Here is a 15,636-nt window from a genome sequence, read left to right on the forward strand (position 1 = left end):
CAGTGGTGGGCACCTGTAATCCCAGCTACTCGGAAGGCTGAGGCAGGAGGATCGCTTGAACCTGGGAGGCGGAGGTTGCAGTAAGCCAAGATAGCGCTACTACACTCTAGCCTGGGCAACAGAGCAAGACTCCATCTCAAAAACAAACAAACAAACAAATGAAAAATCCTTCCACATCATCAAGCCTTAGATACCTCTGCCCTCAGGACTCATTGCAACTAAAACCACCTTTCTTCCCATCTCTTTATGTCCAAACTCTGCCAGTTCTTCAGAGTCCATCCCAAGTTTCAACTCTGATTAAATCTCCAAAATCTCTCTATATCCGTAATGTTTGCTCCACATATGTTTGCAAACCACCTGGCTTTTATTCTATAAATGTTAAGAAACTTATGCCTCATTTTGCCAAGCACACTCCAGCTCCTTGAGATCAAAGTCTGTATTATATATTAATTTTTGTGTCCAAATAACACATAGTACAAAGATGGGTTAATTCATGGAATTAAATTTAGTCTGGAAAAAGCAATGACAACTTAGGAAAATTCCTAAGTGGAAGAATGGAGAACTGAGTTCCACAAAGATAAACTGGTGACCCCATGGGCCCTGTTTATCATCTGGACTGCACTCACCTTGGCCTGCACTCACCTTGGCCTGCATCTCAGTCAGGTGAGCCATGAGCTCATCCAACTGAGCAGCTGCTGACGTTTTAGAAGGTGGTGGTGATCCCTTTGGCTCTTGGGCTTCACTATAGAGGGAAAACAAAAAAGTCATATGAACAAATCAAAACTCAAATAATGTTAAGCCACACATAAAGTACTAGAAATGCAATTGTAATAATGAATCCCCTGGATATGAAGCTAAAATCAGAGATGGGGGTATTTTAAAAATATATTAATATGTACTAGACCAAAAAATCTAAACAAGTTCTCTCTGCCTTTTTTCTCTATTTCTCCCTGGTCATCTAAGTTATAAAAAGTATTATATCTCCTGTCAGTTTTTGTCAAAAAATAAAAATAAACTAGAATATAGAGCAGGCATCAACAAACTAAGGTCCTTGGATCAAATCTGGCCATGTCCATTCATTTATCTACTGTCCATAGATGCTTTTCTGCACAGTTGGGTAGTTGCTACAAAGACTTTATAGTCCACAAAAGCCTAACAAACTTACTATCTGCCTCTTTACAGAACAAGTTTGCAAATCTCTGGTGCAGAAAGTTTAGATAATATATATGATGATGATTTCATATTCATATAATTGTAAGTAAATTATAAATAAATAAAACTTTGGACCCAATAAACAGAATACAGATTCTATTCAAGTAGCTGCATAAACATTAGTAAAATTAACTATGTATGAAGATACAAAGTAAAGCTCAATAAATTTTTAAAAGTACATCATATAGACCACATTCTTAGATTGGAGTGAATAGAAGTACAAATTAATCATAAAAACTATCCACTTAAGAAAAAACAAAGCACTTCTAAATAATTCTTGGGATAAAAAAATTAAACTGAATTTTCAAACCAGTTAGAAATAGCAATGAAAACACACACACACACTCACACACATGCACACACACACACGCACACCTTTGGGAGTTGAAAGCTAAATGTTATTGAGAAGAAAATATATAAATAGACTTAAGTGTGATATTAAAAAGTGAGAAAGATCAGAAATAAACAAAACTTCCAAGTCAAGAGTCTCAGAAAAATCTAAAATAATTCAACAGAAGGAATAAATGCATAAATTAGTGAAACAGAAAACAAGAAATAAAACAAAAACTGACAGTTTTTGGGGGATCATTGTATAAAATTCCCAAATACATAGAAAAATATGGAACATTACCTAATTCATTCTATAAGTAGCACAGAAACTTTTTAAAATCAAAGAAAAAACGATGTGCATGTGTGAAGATAGAAGGTTAAATAAAATTAGTTGAAACGTGTTTTTTTAAAAAACATAAAAAATTTTAACAAGTCATGGCTAGGTGGTGTTTATACTGGTCATACAAAAATAGTTTGAAATTCAAAATTAGGAAAAAGATTAATATAATTCATTAACAAATAGGAGAAAAGCTTTATAAACACAATGATATGTGCTGAAAAAGCTGTGGAAGACATTTAACAACCATTCCTGTTGTTGAATATCAAGAAAAATAAGAAAAAGTCTATAAACTGATAAAATGTTTCCATAAGAAATCTATAGCAAGCCTCATAATTATTAAGCAGATTTCTAATTAAGAGATAAGTTGGACATAGATCCTATTATCATTGGCAATCTTCAACATTATTCTAGAATACATTATCAAACGCATTTAAAAGTAAAGTAAGAGAATTATATATTTGAAAAAAAGGCAGCACATCCTCAGTCTTTCTTTTAAAATAGATGGTGTAATAATTTCCCAGGAAAATGTAAGATAAATGACTGAACAACCATTGGAATGAATAAAAAAGATCAGGGTGGTGATTAGATACAAGAATGAAATGAAACAGTCTCTTTCTTATTGATCATCAATAAGCAGTTTGAAAATCCAATGCGAAAAAAAGAACCTGTTCACAATTCTAACAAAAGTTGTAAAATATCAAATAATATATTTAACAAGAAATGTGTAAGAATTCTATGAAGAAAAACCATTGGCAGACATAAAGGAAGATCCACATATCCAATTAAACAATCAGCAAAGGACCTGAATAGATATTTTTCCAAAGAAGAAATAAAAATGGCCAAAAGGTATATGAAAAGGTATTCAACACCATTAATCATCAGGGAAATGCAAATCAAACTATTATGAGATACCACTCACAAACAGATGGCTATTCTCAAAAAGTCAAAAGATGGCAAATGTTGGCCAGGGTATGGAGAAAAAAGAACCTTTATACACTGTTGGTGGGAATGTAGATTGTTACAGCCATTACAGAAAATAATATGGAGGTTTCTAAAGGAATTAAAAATAGAAATACCACATGACACAGGAATCCTTCTTCTGGGCATACACAAAATAAATGGAATTACCACTTCGTAAAGATATCTGCACTCATATGTTCATTGCCACAATATTCACAATTCACAATAGCCAAGAGGTGGAAACAAGTTAAGTGTCCATCAATGGATGGACACCAATGGAATAAAGAAATTGTGAAATATGCACACATATACAACAGAATATTAGTGAGCCTTAAAAAAAGGAGATTCTGCTATTTGTCATAGCATTGATGAATTGGAAGGACATTATACCAAGTTAAATAAGAAAGAAACATATTGCATGATCTCACTTATAGGTGGAATCCTCTTTTGTCATTTAAAAAGGCCAAATACGTAGATACACTGGTGATGAGAGGCAGGAAAGGGGGTGAAAATGGGGACATGTAGGTTAGAGAATATGAAGTAGCAGATATGTAAGATGAACTAGCCTAGAGATCTAATGTACAACATAAGAACTATCGGTAATGAAATTGTATCGTATTTAGGATTCCTGCTGAATGAGTAAATTTTGGCTGTTCTTGCCACAAAAACAAACAAACAAAAATGTGTAACTGTGTAAGATAATAAATATGTTAATTTGCCTCACTATAGTAACCATTTTACTAACTATTCATATCCCATAACATAATATTGTACACCTTAAATATGCACAATAAAATTTATTTTTAGAAAAGAAGGCCTATATAAATGAAGATAAATATTATGTCAGTTTCCCCTAAACTGTAAATTCAATGTAATTCAAATAAAAATTCTGATATAATTATTCAAGCTAATTAATAAGATGATGTTAACATTTATGGGTTAGAACACTCAAGACAATTTTGGAAAAAAAAAATAGGAGGGGTGTATGGTGTCTCACACCTGTGGTCCCAGCACTTTGGGAGGTCCAGGTAAGAGAATCACTTGGGAGCTGGAGTTTGAGAACAACCTGGGAAACATGAGAGAGACCTGGTCTCCATAAAAATTAAAAGTTTTAAAGAAAAAAAAAACAGGAGGGAAGATTTGTCTTGATAGATGTGGTGTCTTATAGAGTAACAATAATTAAATTTGTATGATGTTGGTAAAGAAGATAGGGCTGGGTGCGATCATTCATACCTGTGATTCCTTTGGGAAGCTGAGGCAGGAGGACTGCTTGAGCCCAGGAGTTTAAGACCAGCCTGGGCAACATAGGGAGACCCTGTCTCTACAAAAATTTAAAAATCAGCCAGATGTGGTAGCACACATGTGTCGTCTCAGCTACTCAGGAGGCTGGGGCAGGAGGATCACTTTAGCCCAGGAGGCCAAGGCTGCAGTGAGTTGTGATCACACTACTGCATGCCAGCCTGGACAACAGAAGCAGAATGAGACCCTGTCAAAAAAAAGAGAAGAAAGGAAAGGAAGAAGAAAAAGAAAAACAAATAGGTCAAAGGAGTAGATTAGAAAACCCAGAAACAGGCTCCTGCACCTGAAAGAACTTGCTATATGAGCAATGGGGCATTTCAAATCATCCAAAACAGACTATTCGACTCAAAGAATAACAACCTATTTGGTACAAAATAAATATGGATCCCCAACACACCAAATACATGAATAAATTTGAGACAAATTAAAGATAGATATCAATATTTTTAAATGTAAAGATAATAGAAAAATGAAGAATATATTTTACAATTTGGGGTAATGAAGGTTTTCCTAAGATGGACATAAAATTCTGAAGTGATTTCAAAAATGAAAAAAATATTGATACAGCTAAGTTCACAAAACTTAAATATAAATAAATATTTAAAACATAATATTCAAGATTTTAAAGAAATGTATAAATAATTTAGAAAAATAGAAACCTGAGCTAAAGATTCTTTTAAAAAGCAGGTTTCAGAAAAAGAAACTCAAATGTTTATTACTATATAAAAATACCCTCAACCTCATTAATCTTTAAATTTGCAATTTAAAGCAATGAGATACTAATATTTACCTATTAGTTGAAATTTTAAAAGAGGGATAATATGCAGTGTTGGCAAAATATGAATTTTATATATATACACATACACATTTATATATACCATAGGTGGTTATATAAATTTATAAACACTTTTGCAAGGCAGTATCTATCAACATTTCAGACACATATACCACTTGATTCAGCAATTTTGCTACTAAGAATCTATCCTACAGAAAAATTGGACATATATATATAAATATATGTGCAAGGACATTTATTAGGGTACATTTTCTATGAGCAAATTGGAAATAAACCAATGGAGCTAAAGTAAAATAAATTATGGTTCATCCATGCTATAGAATAACATGCAACTGCTAAGCAGACATAGATTTATGTGAACTAAAAAAGACTTCCAACATACATCGTTAGTGTAAAAAAGAAAAGCCCAGAACAATACGAAAATTATACTTCCAGCCTGGTGCAGTCACTCATGCCTGTAATCTTAGCACTTCAGGAGGCTGAGGTAGGAGGACTGCTTGAGCCCAGGAGTTCAAGACCAGCCTGGGAAACATAGGGAGACTCCATCTCTATGAAAATTTTAAAAATTAGCTGGGTGTGGTGGCACACGCCTGTGGTCCCAGCTACTTGGGAGACTGAGATGAGAAAATAATTTGAGCCCAGGAGGTCAAGGCTGCAGTGAGCCAAGATAACACCACTGTTCTCCATCCTGGGCAATAGAGAGAGACCCTATCTCAAATTTAAAAAAGAAAAAAATTTACTTCCATTTATATAAATTTATAAGCCCATGTACATAAGTGTGAATATGCACACACATAAGTCTGTAAGGAGAAGAACCTGACAGCAGTTACCCGTGGAGCTGGTAATGAGTTGGTGAGAGGAAAGACTCTAAGCGGAGTGGTCTCAATTTTCACCCTATGTATACATTTCCAAATTCTTCGACTTTTTACGCACATGAGTTTATGAAATAGTTTTGTATCTTAAGTTATATTTTTAAAACAAAACAAAACACAGGTCATCTATACTAGGAAAATAGCTAACACACATGGCCAACAGATGAAGTGGTGGAGGTGTCAGATGAGACATCAGTAGTGCAATTCACCTGTATATCTCGGTTATTATACACACACATACACACACAATGGTTCTACAAACAATCTTCAGTAAAGTACATAAATATAGTCACAGTGTAGAGCTTTCTATTTAAAATTGTTCTAAAATATAAAATTAACACATGTTAAGTGTAGAAAATTTGAAAACTGCAGAGAAATATAAAGAAAAAATTTTAAACACATATAATCCCCTTTTCAGGAGGCATTTACTCTGGACATTTTGGCTGATACCATTACACTTAACTATGATTGTGTGTAATTTTAGAAAACTAAAATTATACATTTTTCCTACTCTTATGCAAACATTTTTCTATCTTCTGCAACCATAATAGGTAGCATTTATTGAATGTCTGTCTGCACTATGCCTGACACTCTATACAGAGCTTTACACAGGTTCTCTTTAAATCTTTTATAATAACAACCTTAAAAGCTAGGTATTATCACCTCCAAATGAAAAACTGGGGCTTAGAGAAGTTAAAACCTTTTTTGTACATAATACAGTTGGCAAGTAACAAAGAGCTTGGGCCTGCAAACTGCAAAGTTTGTGCTGTGTGTCCTGAATTATCTGCCAAAATAATGTTTAAAGGCTATATATTTTCAAATATATAATGTATTATATAATTTATCAAACCAGTAATCTATTGATGGACACTTAGATTGTTTTCTAACTTTCATTATTATAATCAATACTGCCAAACAAATATTTGCACCCATGTTTGATCATTTACATAGAGTTAAATTTTAAGATGGGAAATCACCGGGCCAAAAGGTATAAAAAGGTAACTGACTGTGGAATCATGTTTGTAATCAACATTAATCAACAGAGCTTAGCTAACAACCCAAACCAAAACCTTCTGTCTCACGACTACTCAAGCCTTTTCTCTCTCTCTCTCTGCACAAAGATGCAGTCATAAATAAAAGTAAATGTTCTGCCTTTCACTTAATATATTTTCAAAAATGAAAACATACATTTACTACTTATCTTTATGTAGTTACCAGCCAGAAAAAAAGTAGAAGAAAAGTGGATACTTTTCTCTCTTAAGAAGAAAAGACTATCTTTTCGATACGACATATCTCATGTCCACTTATTTTTGATCACTTAACAACAAGGAAAATATAAGAGGAAAATGGATATCTCTTAAGATAAAAGATTTATCTTTTAGGTACAACATGGCCCTCTACTAGATGCAAGATTTTTTGTTTTAATCTGACAGCAAAAACGGTAAAGTATGTAAGTAATTGATTCAATCCATCGTGGACGTTTCCCAGAAGGTACACTGGAGCTTTTTCTCACAGCTCGATCAGTCATAATCCTTTCGTAGCTGCTGCCACAGGCAAATGCCTTGGGAATACAAAAGGCAGCAGGACTGTGAACACATTCTGCTGCCCTATGCCCAAATGCAGAACAAATGCAGTTTCTTAGCAGGGCTTGTATATTCCTAAAAAACCTTCCAATCTCACAGTTGGGGCAAATTTGTGCTTATTCAAAGAATTACCACTGGTTTTTAACTAGAGTCCTAGTGCAGTGTAGAAAGGGAAATAGATCATTGTTATAATACTCCAACAGTTATTGAGTCAACAGTATAAAATTCTACATAAGAAATGAGAGACCTTGAAGAGTTAATGATTACAAATTAAAGCGCCCACTGCAGGAAATGTTCCTGAAAAGAGAAGAACCTTTGATTTGTTCCCTGACCTTTTGAAGATAGTAAAGATGCTTGCCTATGTCATCAGCAGCAACTTACTTCATTGCTCAGAGATTTCAGTAACACATATCACAAGAGATGCATCTAAAAGAATCCAGACTTAAGCAAGGGGCTTCATTGTGCTGGGTTTTTTTCCCCTACTTATTTCTCTGTTATATTTTTATGACTTATTCCTCTCGATTATTACCAGAATTATTTTTATGTAAAAGATACATTTCTAAATTATTGCTCATGTTGCTATTGATATATAACTATACTAGAAATGTTATTGCATTGTTATATTCAGAGCTAGTATTGAAAATACTCTGAAGGTATGTTAAAAGCAACATTTAGTTCATTTAAGCAAGCCAGAGTAAATAGCAGAAACAGAGTGCAGGAATCTAGTTTGTGTGTCTAATATTCTATTTATATGCTAGCCTTGCCAGCTCAGAGTGATACTAGTGTCAGGGATGTGCACCTATCTATTACATATTTACTAGGTCACCTGGATTTTATGTCACTCTCCCACAGAGGCCTGGCTACACAGCAAGTATCATTCAGTAATGGGAAGTACATCAAAGGCCAGTCAGGAAAACACAAACCACATGAGTACACAGAGTTTAGTCCAGAAACCTGATTACACAGGTGAGGGGAGAGCTAAGAAGCAAAACAGAAGACACTGAGTAACCCAGAAGTCACTACTACCCCTAAGCCAAAGGGAAAAAGAAAAGAGGAGAAGTTACCAGAGCTAGGGGCCCAAGTCAACAGGTAGAAGCTGAAACCACAGCAGACCTGTTGTGCTCCAGCCGAAGTCATAAAGAAGATAAAGCTGCTGACAGAGATCCTGTGGAAATAGAGCGACTTGGGGGGGAAATGCCCTGGATTTCACTGCTTTTTACCCTGCAGTCTTTCCACAGTGCCTCCCATTGGTTGAAGACAGTGAGGACCAACTGATCCTGGAGCCTGGAAAACCCAAGGGGTCAGCTCTATACTCCCCTGGAATATAGAGCAAGAGAGGGAGGAAATCATGGGAAATAGGCCAGAGAGGCCCATACTATGAGGAAGAGGGTGTCAATAAGTTAGTATTGGTACACCATCAGTTAATAATCACAGTGCCAGATATACAGGCTGTTGGTTGGGCTAGTTTTCATGTTATATGTTCATGCATTCACTCGCATTTCTACTGGAGTCTTGGTTTCCTAGATTTAAGAAACCAAATATTTACTGAGGACCTATTGTGTGCCAGCCACTTTTTGTTATTGTTTTGCTTTGTTTTTATTTTTCATTGGGGCTTCAGGGACTGGGGAGGGACTAGGAGGAATTCTCATCTGGCAACATCCTTGGAACTAGAATAAACTGGCAATATGTATCAATAAATTGGCCTCACCTTCACCAAAGTAAAAAGCATCCTTAAGAGGGAAGTTTTAAGAAAACTTCTTGTAGCACAGTTCTTGCCTTATTTTTGCCTTGCATGTGTGCACTATTGACTGCAATCCTGAAACCAAATAAGGTGTGATCTAGCACTGTTTCCCAAGCATGAATCTTTACTATCTATATTTTATGCTCTTTAATTTGTTTTCCAGAAAGTTGTCTGATGTTAAAAATTGCAAGCTATAACTAAGGAGAGAATAAGTTAATCTTTTTATTTTTTCAGACTGCCAATTCTGCTTTAGCCAGAAGAAATGATTTAGTAAGTGTATCTGTTTTAATATGGAACTTCTCATAAAAGGAAATCCCTCTACCCACTATACAAATTTTGAGCAAATATGGAAAGAAAAAGTAAATACTCATCAGTTGGCCAGGGAGACCCACTGTCTTAGTTTAACCCTCATCTTAGCTCTGACATTGCTAGAATCTTGCTGAAGTTTCTTCAGGTGTGTTTTATCTTTCAGGAAACTGAAGCATAACATCTGGAATAGCGTGGACAAAACATCTGTGGTAACTCTGGGAGTATTTACACTTCTTTGGGTGGTAATGGACATAGCAGGGCCCACTAGCCTAGACAACCCTTCCAGAAGCCAGGCACCTTGAGAAGTTGTCAAGTCAGCTTCACAGAATTCTACCTATGCTCAAAGACTATGGAAAGAGGAGGATGATATACGAGTTCTAATAATAAACACTTGCAAAGCAAATTATCACCCAAACAAAGATTGATAACAATTATCTACTAACTTTAATTTTTAAAAGCATTTAATAGAAAAAAAAATACCTGTAGACATTGAGCTCCTGGATATTGGTAGTATACACGAGCTGCGCCTAAGATATATAAGTGACAAGAGAAGAGCAAAGAATAAATTTTTGTTATCAGAATGTTGAGGCTTAATGATACCCACAGTTAATAGATGTTTGTAGCTTTTAAAGGGGACTGACAAGTGGCATATCTATGAGCTCTTCTTTCACAAGCCAGAGGAATTACCAGCCATCCCACAAAGAAAAGCCAAATTCTAAACAGAGTAGTCGGCATGTGAACAAACACTAGCAGCCCCTCCTTGCCTAAAAACCACTGAAATAGAGAAGTTGATCCTCCTTAGATGAGAACCATAAATCAAATAAAATGGGTCAGAGCTAAGCCCCTTTAACTAAACAGGATGGTGCCTAGGAGGAGACTATAATATTATTAAACTTGACATATGAAAAGAAATAACATGTGAATCTAAAAGATGGTTGGCTGGCAATTCATTTATTAATTGAACAAATATGTATTGAGGGCCTGTCATGTGCCAGGGCTGAGGATGTAGCAGTCAAAAAGCAAAACAATCAAATAAAAACTGTAAGCCCTGAAGCTTACATTCTGGTGCTGTGAAACAAATAATAAAGAAATTGGTATGCAAAAGTAATATTCTGCATAGAGGATGGGAAGTGGGGAGAGACAGCAATTATAAATATACTGATCAGGGAAGGACTCACTGATAAGAGAACGCTTGAGCAAGGACTTATATAGGAGGTGGGGAAAGAAAGCAAATATCTGGGTTCATATGATTCAGGTGGAAAGGCCAGCAGGAAAACCACCTGGAGCATCTGTGGAACCACGAGAAGGAGAGTGTGGCCTGAGCAGAGTGAACCAAGGACACAGGGACAGCAAGTAAAGGGGCTAGATCATGCAGATGAGGTGGCCACATCACCAAACGTTCAGAATGGGTTCCAAAAATAAGTTATATTGTATCACTTTTAAAATATGTGTTTATTGGCCAGGCACGGTGGCTCATGCCCGTAATCCCAGTACTTTGGGCAGCCGAGGCAGACGGATCACGAGCTTGTATCATTTTTAAAATATGTGTTTATTGGACGGGCGTGGTGGCTCACGCCCGTAATCCCAGTACTTTGGGTGGCTGAGGCGGGCGGATCACGAGGTCAGGAGATCGAGATCATCCTGGCTAACATGGTGAAACCCCGTCTCTACTAAAACTACAAAAATTTAGCTGGGAGTGGTGGTGCATGCCTGTAATCCCAGCTACTCAGGAGGCTGAGGCTTGGAGAATTGCTTGAACCCGGGAGGCAGAGATTGCAGTGAGCTGAGATCATGCCACTGCACTCCAGCCTGGGTGACAGAGCGAGACTCGGTCTCAAAAAAAAAAAAAAATTTGTTTATTGACCTGAATTTGGTCTTATTATACTGGTGGACCTATAAGATAATTCTATCCAAAATTTATTTTCAAAATAAAAATTTCCTGAAATATCTTAAAGTGATAGTGATACAAAGTTATGAACATTCAAGCAACTTTAAAAAAATATTGGCCAGGCACAGTGGCTAACGCCTATCATCCCAGCACTTTGAGAGGCTGAGGCACGTGCATCATTTGAGGTCAGGAGAATTTGAGACCAGCCTGGTGTCATGTGACCAGACATGGTGAAACCCTGTCTCTACCAAAAATACAAAAAAATTTGCCAGGTATGGTGGTGGTTGCCTGTAGTCCCAGCTACTCGGGAGGCTGAGACAGGAGAATTGCTTGAACCCAGGAGGCGGAGGTTGCAGCGAGCCAAGATCGTGCCACTGCACTCCAGCCTGGGCAACAGAGTGACACTCTGTCTCAACAACAAAAAATTGATTATCTGAACATTTTTAATGGTACAGACAATTATTCTTTATATGTATTCACATACCTTAATTGGTTATTTAGATATTATTGTCTCTAGCATCGGGATATGGACATTTTTCAGGAACATGTGTTTTTTTTTCGTTTTTTATTTAAACAGTTATTATTTTTATAAAACTGCAATCTTTTTCAAAACTTCATTTTATGGTTAATATATTTGAAATTATGGACAACTTTAATTGATGCTTCACTATATGTTTTTAACTGAGAACACATTTCCTCTCTAGATACTGATGAACCTGTAAGTTCTGCTAAACGAAGAATCTTCTCATTTTTTATATTAAAATATGTAAATATTTCAGGCCAATATCGTCATAGGTGCTGTCTTTCTACCTTCATTCAAAGCACTTTTGCTCAATAATTTCTTACAAGATAAAACTTTCAAGTTGTCTATATCTGTGATTGTTTCAACATTTCACCAAATCTAGATACTGCAAAATCATAGACTTTCACAATTTTTCTCCATTTTGATAGAGAATAAAAATTTATCCAAATAAAATTAGAAGTCAAAATACATCAAAGTCAAGATTTTTCTGAAGCACAATTGTCAAAATAGATAATTAAACCATATCTGCTTTCATCTTTTGATTTGTTCAACTCCTTCTTCGCTTTTGTAGGGAGAAATTTGAGCTTCTTCCTTTGCAAGCCTTATTTTACATAATTGTAACTTGCTAAAAGCTTCAAAAGCTGAATTTTCATGCTACATTCATTCAGTAATTGATTAAAAATTTCCAACTGGTCTTGAACATAATGCAATCTAAATTTGGGTTGCTTTACAAAGTGGTTTTTCAAAGGCTCAGGCATTCCCAAAATCCAACTGATGACATGCAACACAGACAGGAATATACATATAGTCATTCTGAAATGTTTCCTTGCATGGTAGTGTTCAATATCAGCTTCTGTCAGAAAAGTTTTGTAGATCAGTTACTTATATAATCTGTGCACGTGTGTGTATATATATATATTTATATTTATACATTTTGACAATTTTAGTTTCTGTTTTGACTGACAGAATACTGCAGCTTGTTTGAATGCAGTCACAAATTTTGTGCACATTACAAGCAATTCCAAGTACATTTCTGCTCCATAGCTTGTTAACTTGGTAAGAACATTTTTAACACAATGCTGTGCTCTATTAACATTTGTATTCATATTCTTACAACAAAAACAACAGTTTACCTTCAATGTTGAGCTTTTCTACTAAATTTACAGTGGCATTAACAATGTCAGATGTTTCACTTTTTGACTAGGAAATAAATTTTCACATATTTTATTTTGATTCTTTGAATTAGATAAAAAACAAAATTGAAACATTTCAGAATTAATACATTTTTGAATTGAGACCTCTAAGGACATTATTATAAAAAACATTATTTGAAGGTTTGCAAAGGGAAATCACTCATTAATTATTACCAGTTTACTTACAAGTACAAGAAAACTTGGAATTGAAAATGAGCAAAATTAATTTATGAGTTATTTGATACTAATGGGACGGTGTGCTTCACAATGACATGTACATAGGCCTCCTGCAGCTGCCGTGTTGAAGTCATTTTAAGGCATGTTCTTCTTAAATTATTAACTTTGGAAATAGATGCCAAAGCTGCTTCACCATATTTGTACCTTCTGGTTTTCAAAGGGATAGTGATCTTTCTACTTGCCTGCATGGTGCATGGTAAATATTGAAAAATATTTTCTGCACGTTGCATATTCATTATCAGCTTTCTTGAGACAATTAAACATGTGGGTTTTGTTTTGAGCTAACTGCTGAAAGGGTTTATTGTAAAATTCAAAAGGCATTACCATATAATAAAACAAATAGAGCTTCACATATACAAATAATAACAAAACTGCTTTAATAGAACAATTAGGTTACACTATACTCTATGGCAAAATTACTTAGCCTCTATTTCCTAAACATAATTTGTATGACATTAAGCCACAATTTCTCCCATTTTCTACTGACTCTGAGGAGGTTCCACGCATCTCACAGGCCACCCACCACACGACCACGGGAGGGCATGAGTGGTGGTTCACCAAGTGGCCAGCAGGGGGAAAAGCCTCAGAAATTCTTCTGCTACCACCTAAGATCAGAAGAGGTACTTGTGCTTGAGCTCTTAGCTTTAACACGCAGCACCCTGCATATAATTCTTGAAAGGTTGCTGCTAGCTAGGTTTCATCTGAACAGAATCAAGAAAAAAGACAAGTTATCATTAGCCATCTTTTGCATTTAACCATAATTAAGTCAGAATTTGGCTGGGGACAGTGGCTCGTGCTTGTAATCCCAGCACTTTGGGAAGCTAAGGCAGGCAAATCACCTGGGGTCAGGAGTACAAGACCAGCCTAGTCAACATGGTGAAATCCTGTCTCTACTAAAAATACAAAAATTAGCTGCGCATGGTGGTGCACGCCTGTAGTCCCAGATACTCAGGAGGCTGAGGCAGGAGAATCACTTGAACCTGGGAGGCAGAGGTGGCAGTGAGCCAAGATTGCACCACTGCACTCCAGCCTGCGCGACAGAAAGAGACTCCATCTCAAAAAAAAAAAAAGAGCACTGTTCACTGAATATGTGTTTCATACGCTGCTAGATGAGACCATGGAAGAAGCTGGAAGGAGGTCTGTTAAGCCATAGTGGCTTACTTAATACAAATACTGATAAGAAAACTTTAAATAAAATTGAAGATCTGGGGTAAAAAGTAAAGTTAATAGGATGTGAGAAAAACAAGCATAAACCCAGGACTCTTTCAGGTAAACCAGGATATATGGTCACCCCAGAAAGATCAACGTAAGACTATGGCTTTTACTCCAAATGAGATGGGAGTCATTTTGGGGTTTTGAGTAGAAGAATGACAGAGTCTGACTTTAGTTTTTAAAGGTGACCCTGGCTGCTTGAGAACAGACTGCAGTGGGGCAAAGGGCAGGAGACCACTTAGGAGCCTACAGCTATAATCTAACACTGAGAACAAAGACAATAGTTCCCTAGTAGAGAGATAAATTCGTATCCTTAAAACTGTGTATGTGTCTGGAGAAAAGAACAGTTAGGGTGTAAACTACCCCTGAGCTCAAATTTCAGGTCTGTGCTTCTGGCTATTTCATATAGGGAACAATGATGAATCAAAATATCATAGTACAAAATTACCAGCTATGAAGAGCATCTACTTAATTCATCTTACACTAATTCCATTCTCATCAAGCAACCTTTTAATTATAATGTACGTCCATATAGACTTATCCATAGGAAGAGAATACATATATGAGTAAATATAGCTGTTTTACTTGATATCTTTAACTGTAACCATAAATTAATAAATTTGATTTTTCTGTCGCCCAGGCTGGGATGGAGTGGCGCAATCATAGCTCACTGCAGCCTCGACCACCTGGGCTTAAGCAATCCTCCTGCTTCAGCCACCTGAGTGGCGGGGACCATAGGCACGCGCCACCACACCCTGCTCATTTTTTAATTTTTCATAGAGATGTGAGTCTCACCATATGGCCCAGGCTGGTCTCAAACTCCTGGCTTCAAGTGATCCCCCCGCCTCAGCCTTCCAAAGTGCTGAAATTACAGGCCTGAGCCACTGCACCTGCCCTGGGTTTTTAAAATATATATATAATCACTTGTCAATTTGGTTAGTTTGAGTTGGTTCCCTAGAACTTCATCATCTCTATATAAACTAATAATTGAATCTCCTAATCTATTCAGCAGAAAATAAGACCTGGGAAGTAGTGACCCTAAAAAGTCACCCTGAGAAGACTTGTCTATGCTGCCACCTGGCCTTCCTCAGGTGATCTCTGGCCTGAGTACCATTCCAGTCAAACTGCAACAGGCATCTCT

The 15,636-nt window shown here is 36.2% G+C and overlaps 1 protein-coding gene across 4 annotated transcripts in view; it reads right to left on the bottom strand.

Annotated features, from left to right (window-relative positions):
* Positions 1 to 15,636, bottom strand: part of LPXN (leupaxin) — a 51,932-nt gene that overhangs the window by 27,357 nt on the left and 8,939 nt on the right. For 3 of the 4 annotated variants that reach the window (XM_019037105.3, XM_019037104.3, XM_063711235.1), the window contains exon 3: positions 643 to 742. In XM_019037105.3, coding sequence (XP_018892650.2) covers positions 643 to 742 — 100 coding nt within the window. Of the gene's footprint in view, positions 1 to 642; positions 743 to 9,922; positions 9,970 to 15,636 lie in introns of all 4 variants that reach the window. The other variant, XM_004051222.4, reaches the window with a different exon arrangement.

Source organism: Gorilla gorilla, chromosome 9 (genome assembly GCF_029281585.2).
Source record: "Gorilla gorilla gorilla isolate KB3781 chromosome 9, NHGRI_mGorGor1-v2.1_pri, whole genome shotgun sequence".
In the NCBI taxonomy this organism is placed as follows: Eukaryota; Metazoa; Chordata; class Mammalia; order Primates; family Hominidae; genus Gorilla; species Gorilla gorilla.